Source organism: Haemaphysalis longicornis, unplaced genomic scaffold (genome assembly GCF_048455015.1).
Source record: "Haemaphysalis longicornis isolate Haplotype H1 unplaced genomic scaffold, Haemaphysalis longicornis Haplotype H1 scaffold_166, whole genome shotgun sequence".
Lineage (NCBI taxonomy): Eukaryota > Metazoa > Arthropoda > Arachnida > Ixodida > Ixodidae > Haemaphysalis > Haemaphysalis longicornis.
The window spans coordinates 391,321-413,996 of record NW_027526272.1 but is presented as its reverse complement, the minus strand read 5'-3'; the positions used below and the strand labels follow the sequence as shown (position 1 = coordinate 413,996).

The 22,676-nt window shown below is 48.4% G+C and overlaps 2 protein-coding genes across 2 annotated transcripts in view; one reads left to right on the top strand and one right to left on the bottom strand.

Moving 5' to 3' along the window:
• Positions 1-20,466, top strand: part of LOC144166291 (denticleless protein homolog) — a 42,782-nt gene extending 22,316 nt beyond the window's left edge. Inside the window, exons 12-17 of the mRNA XM_077695827.1 lie at positions 747-924; positions 1,844-1,933; positions 3,821-3,947; positions 10,397-10,569; positions 13,067-13,462; positions 19,209-20,466. Coding sequence (XP_077551953.1) covers positions 747-924; positions 1,844-1,933; positions 3,821-3,947; positions 10,397-10,569; positions 13,067-13,462; positions 19,209-19,280 — 1,036 coding nt within the window. The 3' untranslated portion in view covers positions 19,281-20,466. The remainder of the gene's footprint in view (positions 1-746; positions 925-1,843; positions 1,934-3,820; positions 3,948-10,396; positions 10,570-13,066; positions 13,463-19,208) is intronic.
• LOC144166287 (malate dehydrogenase, cytoplasmic-like) overlaps positions 20,079-22,676 on the bottom strand; it is a 27,827-nt gene continuing 25,229 nt past the window's right edge. The window contains exon 8 of the mRNA XM_077695823.1: positions 20,079-21,920. Coding sequence (XP_077551949.1) covers positions 21,708-21,920 — 213 coding nt within the window. The 3' untranslated portion in view covers positions 20,079-21,707. The remainder of the gene's footprint in view (positions 21,921-22,676) is intronic.

The window sequence follows — 22,676 nt, the reverse complement described above, 5'->3', positions numbered from 1 at the left end:
AAGACGGATGGTATCGTCTTCTTTCATGCCCCGGTGTCTATGTATTTGCGACTCTACAAATCATGTGCACAACTTGTTCGGTCGTTCTGGTCAGGCGCTGGAGCATTACATTCCATTTCGCATCCGCTTTTGCACCACAAGGGTAGCCACAAAATGCCTATGTGTGGTGCAGACCGCACGTGAAAAAGTGTACCACCCCTTGGTGGAGCAAGTCCAGAGGAGCACGAAAGCTTTCTCCTTTCAGAAGTGTGTCAAAAGTGCGTGCCACCTTGGGTGAAAGTGCGTCCAGTCAAGCGTCACACCTTCAGAGATTCAAATCGCAAACGAAGAAAGATCCCGTGCGACGATTTTTCGTGCGTTAAGTAAATGCATCTACTACGGAGGAGCTAAATGTATGCCAATGCGTGGCTTATGAGCTAAAGGTGTAGTACTACTGCACTCCTTCGTGATCAATGCGTGCACTATTGTCTTGTCTAGAACCACTCCCTTTTTCTCAATTTTGCAGTAAGCGTTTGGGCACAGTAGGAGCAGCTTGGTTTCACGCATGCGCCGTGTATCATGCAGAGATCTTTTCAGAGCTTTTCAGTGGGCTAGCCAAATTTATGAAGGGGGGAAGGGGGGCTGCATTATTCTTTTTTGATGGGATGCCACCGTTCCCTCTAACAAAGATTTTGCTTTAGTAATGTCGTTAGTGCATCAGTTCACCAACGCATCAGCATACCTTATAACTGTGCACTTGTTTGGAGGTGTCGTTGGTCACATGCCAATGCCTCCCGTTCCCCCCCCCCCCCTCCTTTTTGTGCAGTGGGCCCCACTGTGTACCGTGGCCACAGCGCACACAGCTTCTATGTCAAGCTGGCCCTCAGCCCCGACGGCTGCTTCTTGGCCAGCGGATCCACAGACACGGCCGCCTACATCTGGCAGGTAAGGGGGGGAGCTGTCTTTAACACGTTAGATGGGTCTTTGAGGCCGAAAAACGGTACAAAAACTGCATTTTCGGCATCCACGGTCATTTTTCGATGTCTTCAAATTTTGTCATCGAAGGGGACTGTATTTTATTGCAAACAGCATTTTAAAAAGTGCACTATACAGCACGCTTTGCGGAGAATTTGATGGCAAAATGGCACTTTTCTTGCAACACGAAGCTACTGTTTGCTGACAGATATCACGGCACCCAGAGCAGGAACGACTGTAATGAGAATTTTTTTTTTATTTGCTTCCGATACCTAAATGTGTGGAGAATGCAATGTTGGAAACAAATTTTTCTAGTGGAGGCTTTGGAAATTTATTGTGTTTAATTGACACCACCTGTGAGCCATTTCTGGCAGATCACAAGAGAAGTGAAGTTCTGTGTGTTCTAAAACGGCCAAAAATAGCTAAATCGAACAAGTTCTTCCAATGTTGTATTCTTTAGTCGTCATTCTGTATGCAATTGCCATTCTGTATGGACTGGTTATTTTCCAACTGTGAACCTAAATAATGGCCACTAATCATTAATTATCTCAAAAAGTAATCAACTTGCAAAATAATCTAATGGAAGATTTGAAATCAGCTCAAGAAACTCCGTAAAGCTGTTCAGTTTCATCAAAATTGTTTTTTAAAAAAAAATAGCATTGGATGCTGTCATATTTCCGCCGTACTAGTTCACCCACACGCTAATTAGGGGCTCGAAGTCACCCTTCGCTAACTACTTCAGTTGGAATGACATCTGGTGATGCGTTGGGGGGCGCAATTCACTCGGCTGCGCTCTACAATCTCGAGGGGTGAAACAAGTGGGCTGGGAGCACGGTTGCAAAGGGTGACGACTTTGGCGGTGTTGTTTCTCTTGTCCCCCCGCCACCAGGTGCGCTCACCCGGGTGGCCCAAGCTGAAGCTGGTGGGCCACAGCAAGGAGGTGACGGCACTCGCCTGGGACCACTGGCACCCTGCCAGGGTGAGTGCACGATAAGAACACCACCCACCCATCCACCTTACTGCAAAGCCACCACCTTTTCGATTTTTTTCTCTTTCCCATTATTTTTTATGCGGTAATAGCGGGTGGAACTGTTTTTCATTAATGGTTTGAATAGATTATACCGTATTTTCGCGCCTATAACCCGCCCCTGCGTATAATCCGCACCCACACTTTCAGGCCACCGGAGAAAAAAAAAAAAGAACTCTCGTGTATTGCCCGCAGATTTGATACAGGAAAGGCTGCTCCAAAGCTACTGCGCAAGCAACACGTCACATACTACGTAGACAGAAAAAGCGTGTGTTTAGCAAGTGGTATACACTGACTGCAAGGCGAAAGTCACAATTCACTAATAAAATTCCGTTGTTGGGGTGTGCTGTCTACTTTGCCACTGAAATTTTTGCATTTTTGGTGCAGGTTATACGCGAGAAAATACGGTACCCGTGACACACGTACCCGAAAAATGGCATTAAATGTGTAATGCCTTACGTTTTAACACCATTAATTCGCTGCTGCACGCAAGAAATCTAATGCCATTTACTCTAATATCATTTTTGGTTTAAAGAGTTCCGCACAACTCATTTGCCTGCACGAACGCCTTAAATCTGCCTACTCTCGAACGCAATGGGCACCAAATGAGACCAGCGAAACTCTCAGCACCGGAGTGTTGATGCGGAACGCAGCTGAACTTCAAAATAAGACGACTTTTTGTGCCCTTTTGGTGGCGAAGTTCTAAAGAAGAGGAATTGCACTAAAACAGTGGCAAAAAAACAAGAACGTCATGCTACTCGTCGTTTTGAATTTTTTGGACTTGGTGACCGCTGGCAGGCGATGGCAGCTGCTGAAGGCACTTTCAGAAACGACTCGCACCATTTTTTAGATAACACTATTTCGTATAATGTTTTCTTTCACAAAAATCATTTTCGACCCTTCTAAGACACTTCTAAAATGTGAGTGCATTGCTCTTTTTGGGCATTATCACCACCATGCCCAACACATTTAATGGCTTTGCGTTTCGGCGTGTAGCACGGACCGCCCAAATAATGTCATTCGGTGTTTTTAAGATGTTAAGCCCTTAATGTCATTTTTTGTGCACATGTGGCACGGGTATTATACCCCGGCTACCCTAGGTTCCAAATGTCATTTGAACCAAATGTCATTTGACTCAAATGGGGTGCTTCGAATGCCATTCAGAATCGGCCGTGCTACACTACAATTTTGATGGCATTTGAAAGCTTTAGCATTCGCTCACCGTGCTGTAGTGGCACTGTTGTTGCCCCGTTCCGTTCTCGCACAATAATTCAACAGTCAAATTAAGGAGCAGTTTAAGGCAGTAAAATGATATCAAAATTAGAAGAGACGCCAGTTTTTACTCTAATGTGGCGGCTTTTTTCGTAGTTTTATTTATTTATTTATTTATTTATTGCAACTGGCCCAGTGGTTTTGAGAGTACGAAAATTAAATATGTTGGTTTCGTATTTTAAGTAAATGAACAGTGAATAAAGTTCCTCAAACAAAAATATTTTGTTTGTTTTACGTAGGGAAGTATTCTATTTTTTTATTGCCGATCGAAGACGCTGCGTGCGAGAGAGCTAGAAATGGCATTTGAAATCCCGAACATCTCTCTCGGTGCTCATTTGGCTCGAATGTCAGTTGAGCCGAATGGCATTTCATATTGTAGTGTAGCAGCACAACATTTGAGTCAAATGACATTTGGTTCAAATGACATTCGGACGCTAGTGTAGCAGGGGTATTAGTCAGCTTTTGTCTTTTGCTTTCGTCTTTTGACAGGACGCCATTGTTCCCAGTAAGCAAGCTTTCGCTTCAATAATACGGTTGTGCTGTTCTGTGCTTCCGTTTTTTGTCCAGCTGAGCACCTGTGGGGACGACAACCGCGTGCTCCTCTGGGACGCGGCCGGAGCCGAGGATGATGGAAGGGAGAGGGAACGCGGGGCCTCGTTCTCCGCACGTGCTGAGGCGTTTGTGGCCGTCACAGGTGGGTGTGTGTGTGTGTGTGTCTCCAGTGTCTGGCCTGTGCATGTGTTGAGGAGGGGTGCGTCGGGGACAGGCTCATCATCATCAGCCTCGTTGTGCCCAGGACCAAGGCCTCTCCTATTATTACTACTGTTATGGGCTAGTATTATTAAGTGCAAAGCACTTTAGGACCTCGCAGTGTCCGCGCTGTTGTCTGGAGTTGTCCGTGCGCACAGCATTGTAAGCCGTCTATCGAGAGCGGTGCACACTGTAGTACCATCGGCGCGCCATCTGGGGAGAGCGCCGGCAACTGCAGTAGCAAAGAGCGCGAATTTCAAAGGGTGCAAAACGCAAAAACAAAGCAAAAACCACAAACTGCCACCGATAATTTGCGGAAAAGGAGCAGTTGCAATTACAGTTGAAACAACAGTGACTACAGCGAGCTTCACGAGAGGGCACTGCGGTTGAATGCGTAAATAAGCGCGTTCGGGAATCGACCGACGACCATGGGGGGAATGTGCATATACCTCGTCTATGCTAACAGCAATCTAGCCCCGCTCGAAGAACCGCTGTCTCTGCACTTCACCAATCACGAGGCAGTGATCGTGAAGGGGAAACGCAATTCGGAACGCGTCATAACGTACCACCAGTACTATCAATAAAACACTGTATATATACACTGCACACACGTTTGTCCTTTCATTATTGCATTTAATGCGCGATAATTCGTGTCAATTCGGGCCAATGAAATCGCACATCTCCACGCCACAAACGATGCCGAGGGTGTGAAGTACTGGGAAGCGAATTGTCTTTCGTGTGGCGCTTGTCATTTACAGTGCATTTACTGCACCTCATACTCATTTAAAACTCGGAGTGCATCAGCACGCACAGACGATGCCGCTCATCACATAGGCAATACACAACTACCGGCCCAGTGCTTCGCACCCTCGGCATCGTTCACGGCTTGGAGATGTGTGATTTTTTTCTTTTTGTTGTGCACTGTCATGATAGCAATGCCTGTAATGCAAGAAAGGGTCAAAGGAGTCATGAAAACAAAATACAACTCTGTTCTTCAGCCTTAGAGGAGTACTGACACCACATTTTGACGCCTAGAAAATGATATACAGTGGAATCCCGGTCATACGAATCTCAAGGGGCGGCAAAAATATTCGTATCACCCGAAAATTCGTATCATCAGAAAACGGGAAAAAATGGAAATGTGCCGCGCATGCGGCAGGCGGCGGCAGCATGGCGTCGGCTCTTGCCGTGAAGAGGTGCAGGTAGCTTCAGCGACCGCTTCTAACCTTTTGTTAAAACGCAGCTCAAGATGTAAACTAACTTGCTCATGCGGCAAAAAGGAGCTGATAGTGTTGGAGAAAACTGCACTATAAAATATCATCCGCGCCAAATATCCGTCGCGGAGGTGGCCCAGCCAGCTGCTGCGCGCGTTTTCAAACTGCCGCCGTGAAGAGCGCACCTCCCCATTGGCACAAGTCGGCATGCTCCTCCCACTGCCGCGCATCATTTTCCGAGCGAGGTAGAGTCTGACACAGGCTGAAAGAGACCTTAAAGGAGTACTGACACGAAATTTCAAAGCTGAGATAACTATGTAAAACGCTTTCTTTTTATCAGGAGATATCTCCCAGCAAGTTTCAACAGCAACCGTTCAGCGAAACATTTAAAATCCATTTTATTCTTCGCCCGCACGAGAAAGGCCAGAGCGGGTCGACGTGACATCATCTGCTACGTGCCCCAAACTGTCGACGCCGGGGCTCCCGTGACGAAGCCGACGCGCTGGCTGTGGTTGGCGCGCGCTGCTCGGGCGTGTGTACACGTCATGGTTTTGGGACTGACGTCATGCTGCCCGGGCCTGTGGGGACGGTGAAGACCTCGGCCGGTCTGGGCGCGCGCGTGCGCTCGCTCGCGCGCGCTTCCAGAGAGGCAGCGATACGACAAGAATGGTGACGCCATGTGATACATGCTGTCATGGCGGCCGCTCGGCGTTTTTTTGTCGAAACCGAAACTGACACGAATAAACGATGCCGTAAATGAATGTTTACGCTGCGCTCGACCGTCTAATCTGTCATTCTATGATTAGTGGGCTGGTAGGCACGCATAGCAGCGAAAAAAACGTAACATAAAAATTTCGTGTCAGTACTCCTTTAACACAGGCGACACAGGGGCGAAATCGTCGACACGGGCGTCAATTTCAAAAGAACGCGCTCTCATCGCCGACGCGACGCACACACACCAACTCAAGTGTGAACCGCATGCAATTCGTGCGCGTCGGCGTTGCGCGTGCGTTATTTTCACGCCTGCGTCGACGATTTCGCCCCTGCGTCAGATTCTACCTCGCTCGGAAAATGATGCGCGACGCGCGTGGCAGTGGGGGTAGCTTGCCAACTTGCTCCATTGGGGAGGCGCGCTTTTCACGGCGGCAGTTTGAAAGCGCCCCGGACAGCCCGCTGGCCCCGCCGGAGATGTTTAGGCTTACCACGGTGGTGGCTATTTGATCGGCGCTTTCCCTGACCGCGCGGACGATGCTTTGTAGTGTCGTTTTCGCCCGCATTATCAGCTCCTTCACTTTACAAGCGACTTCATTTGTTTCTTAAGTGGCATCTTAAAGAGCGATCAGAAGCGGTCGGCCAAGCTACCTGCACCACTTTGCGGCTGGTGACGCCGCCATGTTGCCGCTGTGCTCAGCATGCGGGTGGTATTCGCGGCGGCGTCAGCGCGCCTGCGGCGTGTTTTCGTGAGCAGAAAACGCACCATACGGTTCACGCTTCAACATAATTGACGCGCAAGTGGCGCAGGCAACACGACGACGCGACAACAGGATAGGTAGAGCGCGGGGCATAGACGGAAGCGAGGAATGTGGAGAAGGCAAAATGGCGAGGGTATTCGCCGTCAGAAATGAGGGAACACTTGATTGCCGCGGTTTATTCAAGAAGTATAATACCAAAAAAAAAAAAAAGGAAGCTAGAGGCACCCGAGCTGCAGCTAGCAGAAACGAAAGGTACAGAGAGAAGAGATTGCAGCGGGAGATAAAAGAAGGGAGGGAGAAAGAACAGGCGTCGAGAGGGCGAAACGTTCGGTTCGTTCGGAACAGCACCTCCCCACGAGGAGGATTACCGTCAACGGGGAGGACTAATGCTTTTGTGCCCGCGCACAACGGCGCACAACCAAGGCTGCACGGCCGCACCAACACTCCCGCCTCCCGTCCACGCCGTAGTCGTCTGCTCGCGCGTTCGTATCACCTGCACCGGAGTGATAAATGCGTACGGATCATCCGAATTTTTTTACATTGCACACAATGCATTTTGGCCGGGGAATTTCGAAAATTCGTATCACAACGAAATTCGTATCAACCGAATTCGTATCACCGAGATTCCACTGTAATTGGCTTCAGTAGTTTGTACAGATGCCTCACAGAAATTTTTGCAGCAATCCGAGGCCAAAGTCGCATCGAAAATCGATTTTAATTGTTCCGGCCACGAGCTACCACAAATCGGCAGCACTAGCGAAATGGCTATCGACGTGACCAAATATTTTCCGGTGCATCTGGCCGGTTCTGGGTGATGTCATATAATCGTTTTGGGAACCGGAAACGCCAGTTTTGGGTGATGTCATATAGTCGTTTTCAGAACCGGAAGCGATAGCCTGCGCTGCTTTTGTTGGTGGTCTTCGTTTTCAGAAGGAGGCGTGGATGTGAGCCTCTGTGAGCAATGCTTGTAAACTTTGCGCACTTTGCGTGTTCAAAGTCTTTGCTCTTCAGTTCGTGGCCGGCACATGATGTTCACTTGCACTGGTGCCGAAAACTGCGCGGTGTCTTATCTGAGCGGCCTGTGCGCGTTGCCGAGCTCGCCAAAGTTGTGCTAAGGCAAGTTCGCGGAATGCAAAGTACTGCTCAGTGGAAGCCTGTCCGAGCAAATCGACGGACAATGCCAAGATGCATGATTTTCCACGTGACGACGCGCAGCGCGAAACATTGGCTGGGTTCGTGTGCGGCGGTGGCCGCCGCAAGAATTCGTTGCGGAAGCCAGCGAGCAGGCACTTCTTGGATGGCTGCGACCCGCAGAGGTCGAAGTTGACGAAGGAGCTGCAGTAAAAGCGGAGTGGAAATGATTAGGCAGCTTTAGAATATGGGAAGCCGGCGTTGGGGACCTTCAAGAAGTTAGGGGAACCCTAATGCAATGTGCTCGCGCGAGGCGAATTTTAGAAGAGGGGCATCCCCACTAGCTCCGCAACCGTCTTGCGTTGCTCTGGTGTTCGGAACTTTAGCCTTAGCATCGTGACAGATCGCCGCTATCTGTACAACTGCAAAGGACTATCACTAACACAACTTTTCACCACACTATCATCCCCTTTTTTTGCATGTGAAACTTCATTTTGGTGATAATTGCCGTTTGTGCGATCGGTCACCAAGACATCTGCCGTGGCCTGTTTTGATTAGAATGAGAGACAGCTGGGCGAGTTGGAAGTCGTTCATATTCAAAATTTAACTGCGCGAAAGACAACAAGAAAGGACACGGACGAGCGCAGTCTCACAACTGAAGTTTTATTGAAAAAACAGAACATATATATACACAGTCTGTTTTGATTCTAGCGCGCGGGTGGCGCCATCTTTCGGCCGCTTGCCGCACCGCGGTACCGGCAGTGCTGGGTCGGAGCGCCGAACCTCCGCTGCCGGTCAGCGTAGGCTTAGCATCGCGGCAGATATCTGATCTCCGCTTTTAAATTCAGCGCTGATAACAATCCATAGGACAGTTTTTCACCAAAAATACAGCACAGTTTTTCATCAACTGGAAAAATATTGGCATATTTGAAATTAGTAGGAAAAAGGCACCAAGGCTGACAAGTTTCACAGAATTCACTTTGAATTTTAAGAAGTTTTTTTAAGAGCAGTGTCCCGCCTTTAAGGGGGCAGACTGGTCTTACAGCTATTTTTTTTTATTTACTTACCAATTGAAACTGCACTGCGTTATAGAGCTTTTTGTGCTGATTTCAAATCTGCCATTAGATTTTTTGCAAGTTGATTATATTTTGAGTTAGTTAATGATTAGTTGCCATTATTTTGAGTCACAGTTACAAAATAACCACTCCATACAGAATGGCAATTACCACATGGCTAGGCAGACAAATGACTAAAGAATACAACATAGGAAGAACTTTTTTGATTCAGCTATTTTTGGTCGTTGTACAACACAGGGAACTTCGCTTCTCCCGCGCTCTGCCAGAAATGGCTGGCAGGTGGTGCCAATTGAACACAATAATAATTTTCCAAAGCCTCCATTAAAAAATTTGTTTCCAACATTGTATTCCCCACACATTTCGGTATCAGAAGCAAACAGAATTAAAGTTGTACCTGCTCTGGGTGCCAAGATATCTGAGGATGAAATGCTAGCTTTGCATTGCAAGAAAAGTGCCGTTTCACCATCAATGTCTGCGCAAACTGAGCTCTAGAGTGCACTTTAAAATGCTATTATAATATAATAACAACAAAATATGGTGCCTTTTGATGAGGAAATTTACAGACTGATAGAAAAATGGCTGTGGAGGCCAAAAATGCCATTTTTGAGAAAACGCTTTTTTTTACCGTTTTTCGGCTCCAAAGACCCAACTGCCCCCTTAAGGAACCTGTTGGTACGTGGGATGCAAGGAAGACGGTTCATGTTGTCACATAGTGAAGGACAATGTAGGACGATGGTTGAAGGAATAGTTTGTAGACGCTGAGTGGTGCTCCATGAAAAACTTCAACAATACACTAACTAGTGTCACTAAATAAGGTATTAGATTACTGCCAGTGAGGTGTGCAAGTGAGCAACGGTGGCCATTTTGGTTTGTACCGGTGTTGCCAGATTGCCACACTTCTGTGGCCTCACCGCTAACTTTCGCTGGGTTGGTTGTAAACAACGCTGCTACGGTGCCGTTCACACCCACTGTAAAGAATACGTTCAGCCTCTATCATTTGGTGACACTAAATTCATGATCTGAACGTCAGTGTCGATATTAGCCACACAGCAGAGAGGACAAGCTAGGACTGCCAGAATTGACCGAATGAAAGCGCATGAATGACATAATGGTGGCGTGGCGGCATGGAACAATAGAAGAGAGTGCCGGTATACTCTGAAACCTTATTTATTGACACAAACGTTAATATCAAGAGGCAGTCAGTGAAATGACGTGTGCAGGCAATCATTGGCAAACTGAATGCCACCGCGATCGCTTAACACGCAATTATCTAGAACGCTCTCGTTACCGGTAACATCGATTTAAATCGAGAACATTTAAGTGCAGTGTTGGAAAGTGACCGCCAAGCAGCACCATTTCCCTACGAAGTCAAACTGCCTGGCGGCGTATAAAAGAAAGAAGGAAATGCGCGCTTCGCTTTAGACACACATAAGGCGGGCAAACAACACGGAAGGCATGGTTGGGGGCATGGCTGCATTGTTGCGGTGTTCGGCCTTGCAGAGGTCCCGGAGCAGAAGACCCCCGGCCGTAAGAGCGGCGCAGCGTCCTCTGTGTCGAGGGCCTCGGGGGGCAGCGGTGGCAAGCCCTACCACCAGGTGCAGACGCCCACCCGGTCGCTGTCCATGGCCGACTGGCTGACGCCACCCTCCAAGCGCCGGCTGCTAGGCCCTGAGGTGAGCTGTGAGGGCGGGAACCGGGGGGGAAGGTGATTTTGCTTGGCCGAAGGGACTCTGAGTCTCACTGGTAAAGGAGTACTGACACGAAATTTCAAAGCTGTGATAACTATGTAGAACGCTTCCTTTTTATCAGCAGATATCTCCCAGCAAGTTTCAACAGCAACCGTTCAGCGAAACATTTAAAATCCATTTTAATCGTCGCCCGCACGAGAAAGCCCAGAGCGGGCCGACGTGACATCATTGCTACGTGCCCCAAACTGCCGACGTCGGGGCTCCCGTGACGAAGCTACTACTACTACTAAGTGGTTCAAGAGAAAAGGAAAGGAGATGCACTGGGGATATTATTGAGCCCAGCTGGGGGCTCACCTGCATACAACCCAGTGCGGGGGGGTATAGGGGGGGGGGGGGGTATATAAAGATTAGAGAGGAGAAAGGGAGTGATAAAGGGATAGGTAGGCGAGACGAAGCCGACGTGCTGGCTGTGGTTGGCGCGCGCTGCTCGGGCGTGTGTACACGTCATGGTTCTGGGACTGACGTCATGCTGCCCGGGTCTGTAGGGACGGCGAAGACCTCGGCCGGTCTGGGCGCGTGCGTGCACTCGCTCGCGCGCGCTTCCAGAGAGGCAGCGATATGGCAAGAATGGTAACGCCATGTGATACATGCTGTCATGGCAGCCGCTCGGCGTTTTTTTGTCGGAACCGAAACTGGCACGAATAAACGACGCCGTAAATGAATGTTTGCGCTGCGCTCGACCGTCTAATCTGTCATTCTATGATTAGTGGGCTGGTAGGCACGCATAGCAGCGAAAAAAACGTAACATAAAAATTTCGTGTCAGTACTCCTTTAAATAAGAGGGCTACGAAGACGGAACCCAAGTTGGGTTCATTAGAAAGACTGCTGCTCTGTTCTGATAGTGTTGGTGCTGACTTTATTGCAAACTTCCTCCAAATAATCAAGATGTTAACGAAAACGGGTGAAGGAGTGCCGACTCCGCAGACACGTTCGGGGCAACTTCTGTGTGACGCAGTAAAACCTTGCTTGTGCGATTTGCGGCCACGGACCCAAGCCGCCACTAAGAAACATGGCTGGGGGATCGTAGTGGAACCTGTAGTTCCACTTTATTGCATCACTTGAGTCCTCCTGGCCCATGTTACATCACTGTAGTGGCTAAATCGAAAGAATACCTGCCAACTCTCCCAATTTTTTACCTATCCTCCCTATTCTACGGGAACGGTCGTAAATCTCCCGAAAAATTGCCCCAACTGCACCATGGGAGAAAAATGAAAAATTCACGTCAAGCAACATCCTTGCGTTGTAATTGCCATCATGGGTTAGGTAGTCAGCTGAAGTCAGCAGAAGTCATATCCACGCCGTTTGAGTTCAGTGAGCGTGTACAGCTTTTTTTTTATAGCTCCGTTGACTACATGGCATTGTTGAAGCTGAAGAAGAAGTATTTGCAGTTTTTCTTCATTGAGGCCTTTTACTACAGCTTTTCTGTGTTTTGAGCCACCCCCGAAAGTCAAGCACTTTCAATTTTGCACGACTTGTGCATGCAAAGTGAGCGCGGCGCATGGCAGGAAAAGTGATGTAAAACTGCATTTGGCAACAAAGAGGCACCGGAGCTTTGTTCGTGTCGCTGAGAAGGAGGGGAACGTGGATAATTTCCTCATCAACGGCAATGTCATTCTGATTTTGCTTGGTTTTCAGACTGTGGCCTTGAAATCAAGGCTGATCTCACAGGCTAGACAGGCAATGTATGCTGAAAAAAAAAAAGAAAAAAAACTTTTTTTTTTTCCCGCTCCCAGTCTCCCGATTTTCAAGGTCCCCAGGTTGGTAGATATGCGAAAGTCCGTCAGTGTTTCTTGTGTGTTTATGGTTACAGAAGAAGTCTCGTGGCTGTAATGGCACTGGGTGAGTAGTCACCAAGGCAGTGGCTTAGTTAGAAATATTCTTTGTGGGGTGTTATACACCGCTGGCAAAAAAAAAGGAACCATAAGGAAAGATAGTCTGTGCGCAAACATCACCTCATTTTGTTGTCTAATTTCCTTAACTTGTTTTTAGATATTGTTATGAGACGGATTTATTTGCTGGAGGCACAGGGTGTTTGGCCAGCGACCCAAAAATGCCAAAGCGGTTCCAAGGTGACCAATGTCGCCTTGAAACCGGAGTGCACCCTTGTTTTCTTCTTTGTCTAACTCCGCAGCTGATGCATGTGCGGTTGTAATAACTCCTGGCGTGTAATATTTGCGTAACAATATTAGTATGGCGATGCGGGATATGGTGTGGACGAAAGAAAGGCTGAAATGCAGAGGGGACAGAGGGAGGTGTGTGATGCTCAGAAAATTTCGGGGCTGTTCCAACACCAAAACACCCCCCCTTGTGTACCAAAGGGTAGTTGTTTCAGAGTGGATAGGGATGTTTGTCATCTTCATGGCCCCATAAACGGGAAAGACTGATTTCTCGAAATGTTGTTCTTTGCCTCCTTCCCTCGCAGGCACGCAGCAGCCAGACCAACGCCACCCCCAAGTCCTCGAGCACATCTGCCGAGGGACCGTCTCCTCTTGCCACTTCCGCCCTCCTCTCCCCGCGCAAGGCCGACAACGCGGTGAACGTGACGCAGCGCCGCCTCCTCCCCCGCCTGGAAGCCCTGGCCACCAGCAAGGCCTTGGTGGACGGCGGTGGCACAGAGGAGGGTGGCTGCCTTGCTGCCTCCACCACGGTGACAGAGCTGTTGGGCTGCAACTCGGAGAACCTGCCCGTGCAGAAGCTGGAGACTCCACCGCGTCCGGCGGTGACCGAGTTGGTGACGGCTCTGAGCGCAGTGCGCGGCCGTAAGCAGCACAAGGCCATGGCGAGGCTCTTCCGCAAGCAGGGCGCCAGCACTGACAAGGTGAGGATTAGTTGGCTGTAGGTTTGGGCGCGTTGGGAATCCATGGTGTACTTCAATTGCGCAAAAAAGAAGACGAAAACTAAAGCGAGACGACAAGACACAGCGTGCAGAGTCGCAGAGTGATCTGTGTCATGTCGTCGTGCTTTAGAGCGCTCTGTGTCAAGTATCGCGTCGTGATACAACACAGAGCGCTCTGTTGTGTCGTCTCGCTTTAGAGCGCTCTGTGTCAAGTATCACGTCGTGACACAACACAGAGCGCTCTGTCGTGTCGTCTCGCTTTAGTCTTCGTCCCTGTTCTTGTGCAATCGTAGCACAGAAAGGTGGGGATGACATTGTATTCACTGCTGGGTTGTTAAGGGGGTACGTTTTGCAATTCACATTTTTGACGTTGCAGGGAAGCTGAGTTGGATGAGATTCTCCGTATCAATTGTCCTCTTTTTTTACTTCCTTTTCAGAAGCGGTTGGAAACTTTTTGCAGCGAAGCTGTTAATGTCTGTTGCCACATTTCGTGTCCATGTGCAAAATTGTGCAGAATGGAAGTTTTTTGTCTCCAGAGCTTGTGTTTTGAGTCACCTTCTTGAAGGCCTTCCTGGGTGAAGTTTTAGTGATTTTAGTGACATGTGTCACCTGCTGCCGGTTTATGTGTTCGCAAGTGGGGGTGAGGTGTGAATGCGTTGCTAGGCTTCATGCAAAGATGGTGTGCCTGTTGTGCTGGCGAGAGATTTAAACGGACATTTCACAGCCCAAATGCGACCTGACTGCTGTCCTCCATGGACGAGCGGTTTGGGTGGTTGTGTTACACAGAGAGCAAGATGGCTACGACGCAGGCGGCAGACGGAGAGCTCCATGTTTGTCCACTGGAATAAAAGTAGAGTCCTTCGACATTTCATTCAGCTGAATAGCTAGGATATAAGCTGAGTCGCAAATCGCAAACGTATGTTTTGTTTTGTTTTGTGCGCTGTTTGGACCGTGCCCGACTTTGCCAGTCACCCTTTTTTTGTAGAGCGAAGATTTTGTAGAGATTTTTTTTTTTTTTTTCAGTGGGCGGTGTGGTGCCTTTTATAGTTTTTGACGGCTTTCCTGATTGTAAAAGTGCTGAGTTGGTGGCCCTGCTTGACTTCCGGCATTGACGAAGAAAAGAGTGAACACTTGTGACAGTTCTTTTCTGATCCTAGCCTCGGAGCAGGTTTCGCATTTCTACTCTGCATAACTCTGTCAAGAAGATTTGCGCGTGGTAGCATTTCTCTGAATGATTCTACGTGAAGGCATTACAAAGAAGGGTTTTGTGAGGAAGCCGTGACGTTTCTGTGCTGTGCACACTGGAGGTGGTGGGAACGTGTATTTATGAAAGATGTAAGTTAAAACAAACGCGCGAAGCTGTACAAGATTGCGCAGTTGATCAGTTGATGTGTCGTGTGTGAGTGGGAGTGAGCATTTAGGTGTGGTGGATCCGCCCAGACGTGGAGTGTTGGTTGGGAAGGGTTGTGGAAAGGAGTGGATTGTGTGGTTGACAACATAGAGGAAAGTGGGAATACGTCGGCACAGGGGCACATAAGGAGTGTTTGACGGTTGCGATGGGGGGAGGTGTGTTTCACAGTACAGTCGAACCCCGCAATAGCATAACCGCTGGGGAAAGCCAAAAAAATTGCGTTTGCGGGAATTTCTCTGCCATGGGAACTAAACGTAAACGACGCGGAAATAGTCTGCAAACTGAAAAGTTATTTCCAAAAGTCTTTGCAGCAACTTCACAGCTCAGCTCTCGCACTACACAAAGTTGTTCACTGCTAGTCGTCGTGGGCGCCTAAGAATGGCCGAATCGTGTCAAACGCGTTCAAAACATCCGGCGGGTTTGCCTTTGCTGCACGTTTTTCTCCTTGGTCCTCAGCACCGAGTATGTCCGAGCATGGAAGCGAAGTCCAGCTTCTTCTGTTGACAAACTTTGGCAGACAGTGGCACCTCGTTGTTTCAGTGCTGTTCACAAAACCAAGTGAGCACCACTTTGTTGACGTCCGTAAAGGCCACGGCCGCCACTTTTGTTTCGCGCACGTGCACCATTGTAGCAATTATATAGTGGCGGCCTTGCTTTTCAAAATGATAGAGCAAGCTGCGGGCGGTTCCAAACTCGTCACCGCTATCCTGCCTTCCTCCACTTGGGACACTGACTTGGGCAATGCTGGCTGCCTTATCTTGCCGCGATAAAAACTTCCACTTTTGGACTGGTGGCGGATGCACCTCATTGAGTGCAAACATACCAATTGCCGTACACACAACGAACGCACGCGTGCTCTTCAGCAGTAGCCAGCTAGCATAGCCAAAGCCAAAGCCGTGCCGAGTCACCATGTGTCGCCCCCTGGTGGTGTCGCTGCGAGGCTGCCCCCACGGCCGCCTGCTGCAGTTTTTTTCGTAAACAAATATGGCAGCGGCCATGAAAGGGCACTGTGGCAGTAGTTTATGCACTGAGTCCGAAAAAAAATGGCATTTGAGCACTTTCTGGACACTGTTCCCCACAAATGGGTAGATAAAATGCCGACCAGACTTGCAGCGAATTTCGTTAACACGGGATCGCTTTTCAAAAGCATTTCGTTGCCACGAGATGTGAAATACATGGGTATCTATGGAGGTTTGCCCGGCATTGGGAAATATTTTGTTGCTGCGGGAATTCCGTACGCGTGGGACTTTGTTATCGCAGGGTTTGAGTGTAGTCGGATTATTTTGTCTCATCTTAGTTTGTTTCAAAGTTTCAGTTGTTGTTGCTGTCACACCAAGGCTTGGTGTTTGTGTGAGGGAGGGAGGTAGTGGAATGAAAGGAGGAGCACTTTTTACCTGTATCAGTTGGTACAAGGGGTGGGGGCAGCGTTGGTAATGGCCTACCGTGTGAGCCTTGCAGAGGACATAGTCTCAGTTCCCTTTCCTTGGCAGCTGGGGTGAATGGCACACAAGGCTTCGAATATCCAGTACTGCAAAAGCCTGGTCTGAGGCTCCAGAGGAGCCTGATTTATGAATTACTTCCTGCGTTTGCGATGGTGTCTGATGATGGGGCGACAGCAATGTCCGTTCAGGGCCATGGGGTCCACGTGATGTGGCTTCAAGGGCGTGGCCAATCCCCCAGTTTACTGGAGTGCAAAGGCAGAATTTCCGGGGTGGTGTGAGGTGCCTTGAACAAAAACCTTGTCCAAGGGTGTGCTGGCTCGCCAAACCGCTGAAGCAGTTGCTCATTGGAAATGAACGCAGGCAGCCCTGGAGTGACGTCACGGTATTCGTGGAAGAGATGGGCCTGGGATGTGAGCAAGCAGGTACAAAAGAAAAAAAATTGTACAGATCTCGTGCAGTTGGTAACTCATGACAGCGTGCGTGTTATTTTGGAGGGACAAGTTGCAGTGGTGTGGGCTGAAGCGATTGATGCGAACATAGAGTGAGAGAGAGAGAGAGAATTTGTGCCCAGCTCGCTATGCAAGATGAAAAAGGGAAAAAAACGCAGATGTGGAATGATGCTTAGAGAGGTGTCAGTCGCATGTGCAGGCTCACACAGATATTTGTCTCAAGAGCTTTTGTACAGTCCTGTGCTCCACAAATACGCCACTGAAGCCTTGCTATCCCGTGTGGCCTGTCTTGAAACAGATGAGGCACGCAGAGTTCGTTGAACCTTGGCCATTGGTTATCTCTTCGGCACGCGTGTTGGTAATTAAACAGGCCAGAGATTCAGATGCAACACGTGAGGCCAGTGTGCGAATTGTTTTTGCAATGAAAGCTTGCACAGGGTTGCACACGTTGACACGAGCAAAGGCTGTTGCAGGTGGCCATGCAAGAAGGTGGTCTCATGCCGTCCACTCTGTGATTCTCATTCTTTTTCCCCATGTTGGTCAAAACCTGTTGCTCACCACAGTGCTTTTGGTTGGGGCCAGGGATGATTGACACATTCGTACCTGGAGGGCAAGTCTGCTGCAGACTGCAGCTTAGCACCTTCCCTACAAGCTCTTCTCTCTCTCTCTCTCTCTCTCTCTCTCTCTCTCTCTCTCTCTCTCTCTCTCTCTCTCTCTCTCTCTCTTTTTTTTTTTTTTTTTTTTTTTTTGAGGTTAAGAAAATTTAGTGGGGGGTGTTGAAAGAAAAGGAGTCTTGGCTACCTTGGTTGAGAGTGTAGCGGTGTGGGTTTCTCTTTGAAGTGGCCGTGCTTGGCTTGAGTTGGGCGGCCTCTTAACGAGCGAGATGTAAAGGTGAAGATTACGTTTGGTAGGGTCGCTCGATGCCTGTACTTCACAAAGGCTGACAGGTCATCAAGGTGATTTGCGGGGAACTGCCGTCGAGGAGCGGTAGTTCGAAGGTATCTGGGGATTCTCTCCTGCTCTTGGAATAGACTAAGTGGACAAAAAGGGACCAAAAAATGCAGTCAAGGACTGTCCAGGTGACGATGTTCCCGCACAAACATGTTGTTCTACTACACGTAGGCCTTGTCTGTTGCCGTGAGCTCTGATGCATGATAGGGATTGTGAGTCTGGGAAACCGGTCTGGAGGCTGAAAGTTGCGAGAGGTCTCTCGGACGGTCAAGCACACGGTCTGCTCAAAAATGTCTTGGAAGAGGGTCGGGGGAGGAGGCAGCTGAAGTTTTGCGTCAAGAAACTTCGTCTCGACATATTTTTCCGGCAATCTTTCAAAAGCGGTTCAAGCAAGCAGTCGCCGCAGGGGCCACAGATGCAGTAAAAGCTCGTTACAAAAGACACTTAAGGAACCCAGGAAACACATCTCTTGTAACCAAGGTATGCAATGTTACTAGCATGAGCACGTTTTCGGAGAGCTGTGAAAACGCAGTTCTTTCCTATCTATTGTTCCAATCTGGCTGTGAGGTTGCATAGTCTTTTCTTTCTCTCTTGGCACTGTGGTGACTAAGCTTGCACTCATCAGTGTTTCACAGTGGGATGTGCAAGACTATAATGTGTGCTGCACAAGTATGGAGGGAAGCAGCAGCAGGCTTTTTGTTAACACGAGTGTTTTATTCCCGGATACACAAAGATTTCACTGACGTCACATCCGTCACCGAAATGACGGCAGTACAATAGAGCAAGGGGGCTGTAAAGGGTGCACCCCTGCACACAGGGTCTTCTTGTGGAGAAGCAGCCTTTAGTACTAAAGAGTACGTTATACTTAGGGTTGTTCGTTTTCGGGTTTTATATTTTAACACGAAAGCGTCTTATGCCGGGATACACCATGATTTCACTGACGTTATATCTGTCACGGAAATGACGCCAGTACACCTTTGCCAAAGCGACCCGCCCACAGGACGTCACTCGCCAAGCAAACCCACAAGACAGCCCGCACACCCGCAAATCATGCTCAGCTACAGATTTCGCTGCACATTTCACTCATGTTTTACCGGTTCCTATGACAGAGAAATCAACATAATTTTTTTCTAACTTCTACCTCCACTAATCAGCAAAGCTTTCACGAATGCCTTTGCTGACATCACAGACCCTGCAGTGAGCTGTAAAACTTGAATAGAAGAAAAGGCAACCACGTCCTTGTCAGAAATGAATAGTGAACAACTGGTCTGCATGCCCGCTTCACTTCATGCCCAAGAACATGCCAACTTGCTGGGGCGTGCTGTGTGCCATATCTCCAGCAGAATTCTTCACACGCAACTGCAAGGTGTGCAGTATCACCCTTGTATCCCAGTTTGCGTTGAAAATTCCTGTACATTGGCGCGGCAGTTGTGGTTGAGAAGTTTGCTGTAGCAGGTGTTCGCTTGTTTTCGCAGGCCAAGAAGAGCAGCCGCGCTAAACGAGCTCTGCTGAACATGCACCCGATCACGTCCTTCTTCAAGCGCTGACGACGGCCTTGGCAAAGACCGCAGCCATTTCAACACACTGCCATTCGAGGAGAATCCTTTACACATCACATTTTTTATTCAGTCCTGGACAAGGGATTTGCCCCAAAGAGGAATTATGGTCAAGAGTCCCACTCACAAGCCCATTTTGAAGCATTTATGGTCACTTCTCATCAGATTGTCTTGCAGTTTTTTTTTTTTTTTCCACCATTGATGTTGTTTTTAGTCTGGACTCCCCTTAAGAGTGTTTGTTTTTATTTGTACACAACCCAAGTCCTGAGACAGAGTTTGTTGAGAGGAAGGTGTGTTTAGTTTTTAGTTGTGTGTTTGTGTTCTTACCCTTTATGCAGAAAGCGTTTTAGGCAGTTTTTTATGTTCAATGCAGAGTTTGTTGCGAGTAAAAGCATCAAACTTGGTTGTGCAAGCTTGTGGTGACAGAGCTTGTTTTTAAGTCAGTGTCGCGGTGAACTTGCCATATGCACAACTGTCCCGAACTGGTTTTATTGGTTAACACTACTACTGAACGAAAATTGAATTTTTTTGTGCTCTTCTTTTAGAAGAGCCTCCACCCTATACAAAGTGACAACATTGCAAGAGGCAAGCAGAGAACGAATTAGCCTTATCAAGCAATGCATTTGTATCTGTTATAATGTACTGTAATGTCGATAGATAACTGCAGTGTTCATAGCATTTAACATGTAGAAGCAGTGTCAAGGGGTGTTGTTGCGATGTCACCACTTTCACAAGAAGGAAATCCAGGTTAAGAAAAAAGTATGTAACAAAGGAAAAGGCACAGAGGCGTTGTTCTTCCAGCAACCCAAGTGAAGCTTTATTTGTAAACTGAAACATGTCAAGGCAGCATTTCGAGCAGGGCTTTTTGTACTTTGTAGCAACTGCAGTTTGGTGGGAGTCGTCTTTGACACCAGCATCTTCAAACAGCAATGTTTTTTTGCAAATTAATGTCTCTCAGGTGTCTTGGTTAGCTTTGTGCTAGCTAGGTGTTTGTTCGTAATGTATCGACGCAGTTGTAGCCAATTTTGACGCCAGAAAATTTCGTTTTGATTTCTCACATTGCATACTCGTCATGTATAATGTTGACACAACTGAAAAAAGGCAAGGTTAAAACGTACAGCCTAGCTTACCTGCCATACTATCACATCTGCATGTACCTTGTAGTCTACATGATGGGCTATTATTTCGCACACAAAGCGTGTTTTTGTTAGTAAGTGCAGACAATGTTCACCAGCTCCCAATTAGTAGCGTTTTACGAGATTAACAATTTGTCTTGCAATACAGAGCCGTCTACAGCCAAGAGAGAGAGAGAGAGGACGCTGAAACATTTTCTCAGCATCTCTAGAAATGGGCAATTCCAATGTGTTTGCAATTCGCAGATAGAACAATCGTTTTGTTTCGTAGCAACACTAGACGCGTTTTACTCGTGCCTTGTACAACAGAGCCTGTACAAATAAAAGCCTTTGTCCTTGACAAATCTCTGTGGAAGCTCGTGTCGAGGGGCCGGGGTATTTCGTTTTTACACATGCACCCAGTCATTGAATACACGCAGTCTGAACCAACTACACAAGACTACGAGAGTCCTAACTTTCTATTCGCACACGAAAAGAGATTGGTGAGCCCGCGTGTCACAACAAACGCTCCACCCAGAGTTTAGATCGTTGCATGTTAGAGGTCTTTGAAAGTGGGAGGTTTTTGTGTTCTCTGAACACGGAAAACTTTAAAGGAATACGAAAACAAGGTCCTAATGTTGCTACTTCAGGACAGGTTTGGGGGAAAAAAAGGTGTGGGAAGCGAAAAAAAAAAAGAGAGAGAAAAGGTCCCGCCCATTGCCCCGCCACGCTTGCATACCCAGGGGAATGTTACTGACTGAACCGGTGGTTGTTAGCGTTTAAACTCAGTTGCGAAACGTGTCTAAGAGTTCATTTTGGGTGCTTCTAGAGCACCGAGAACACAAAAGATGTCCCAATACTCTCTCCCGTGTACACGAAAAAGTGCGTGTCAAAAGCATAGGTCGATTACGTACTGACAACACGTCTGACCCTTTACAGAAGCTGAGTAAGCTGGAAGCACTGTCAATCACTAGTCCACCAAGAAAACGTCCTTATCAGTGCAGTTGAAACACGTCTTGGTTGAGTCTTAAGAAAACAAAAAAGAAAAAAAAAAAACCTCTCAGGACACGAAGGAACCCTAGTCCTAGTTTCCACCCGAGCATAAACACCACCAAGTGGCCACTTGTTACCTACTCGAACGCTCCAGTCTTTATTATGCTTCCCGAAACAGCGGGACGGTTACGCACTGCCATTCCCCGGCAACTCTCGACCGGGCGTGGCAACGAGGCGAGGACCAAAAAGAGAGAGGGAAGAAGAGAGGGAAAGAGGTGGTCGGTCAGAGCTTGGCTGCGGACGGCGCGTCCCGTCAGTCCTTGCACACGGCCAGGGCGTCGTCACGCTCCTGGACCAGCTCCTTGCCAGTCAGCTCGATCTTCTGCTTGGCGAAGTCGGACATGGGCAGGTCTCCCACCACCGACCAGCGCCGGTCCTTGCCCACCTTGACCGGGTAGCTGAAGATCACGTCCGCCGGGGAGCCGTACCATGTGTTGCTGATCACCGCCATCGACACCCACTCGCCCTGTTGTACGAGGGGAAGGAGGGAGGCTCTCGATTAGAAACAACGGGCCGCCAAACGGGAGTACGTGACTGCACGGAACCACTTTCCCTCGCGGGTGCACTGTCTATCCGTCGAAACATCCAGAAGCCAACAGACACTCGGTTGCTACGATGTCGCCGGTTTCCAGTCTATTACCAGCACTATGTCACTACTATCTCGGCCTCTGAAATTTCAGTGTAGGCAGAAGAAAGCCAGCTGGCACCCAAAAAAAAATGTTTTCAAATTTCCCGCCACACTGATGCTTTGTGGGCATGAGTGACGTAAGACTTGGGCCAGCCAGTGTGTTATAACTGAACGGTCGTATTCCAGTGATACGATGAAACGGAATGACAGGCGCCCCCGTAGCAACATTCTCTTAGGTGGGTGGCTCCCGTTCCCACAAACAAGATTCTGTTACATCACAAAGACGTTGCCAGAAAGTGCCATCTGTGTAGTGTCGTTCCCTTACACCAGATGGCCTGCGAGTCATGGCACACTCAACGGATGACACCACTGCACTCTTGTACACATAGTCAATGGCCACGGATCGAGGTTGTTACTGTCAGAGCGTATTGCGGAGTATTCTGTTACCCCAACGCGTCACCGGTCTGGCAACACGCCAATCTCCGCTACTTGCGCTAAGTTAGCGCCAGATTTGGTACTAAGCTACCAGGACAACGCAGTCTTCTGCCATGTACCAAGACTTGTATTTCATCTTCATGAGCAATTTCATTCACT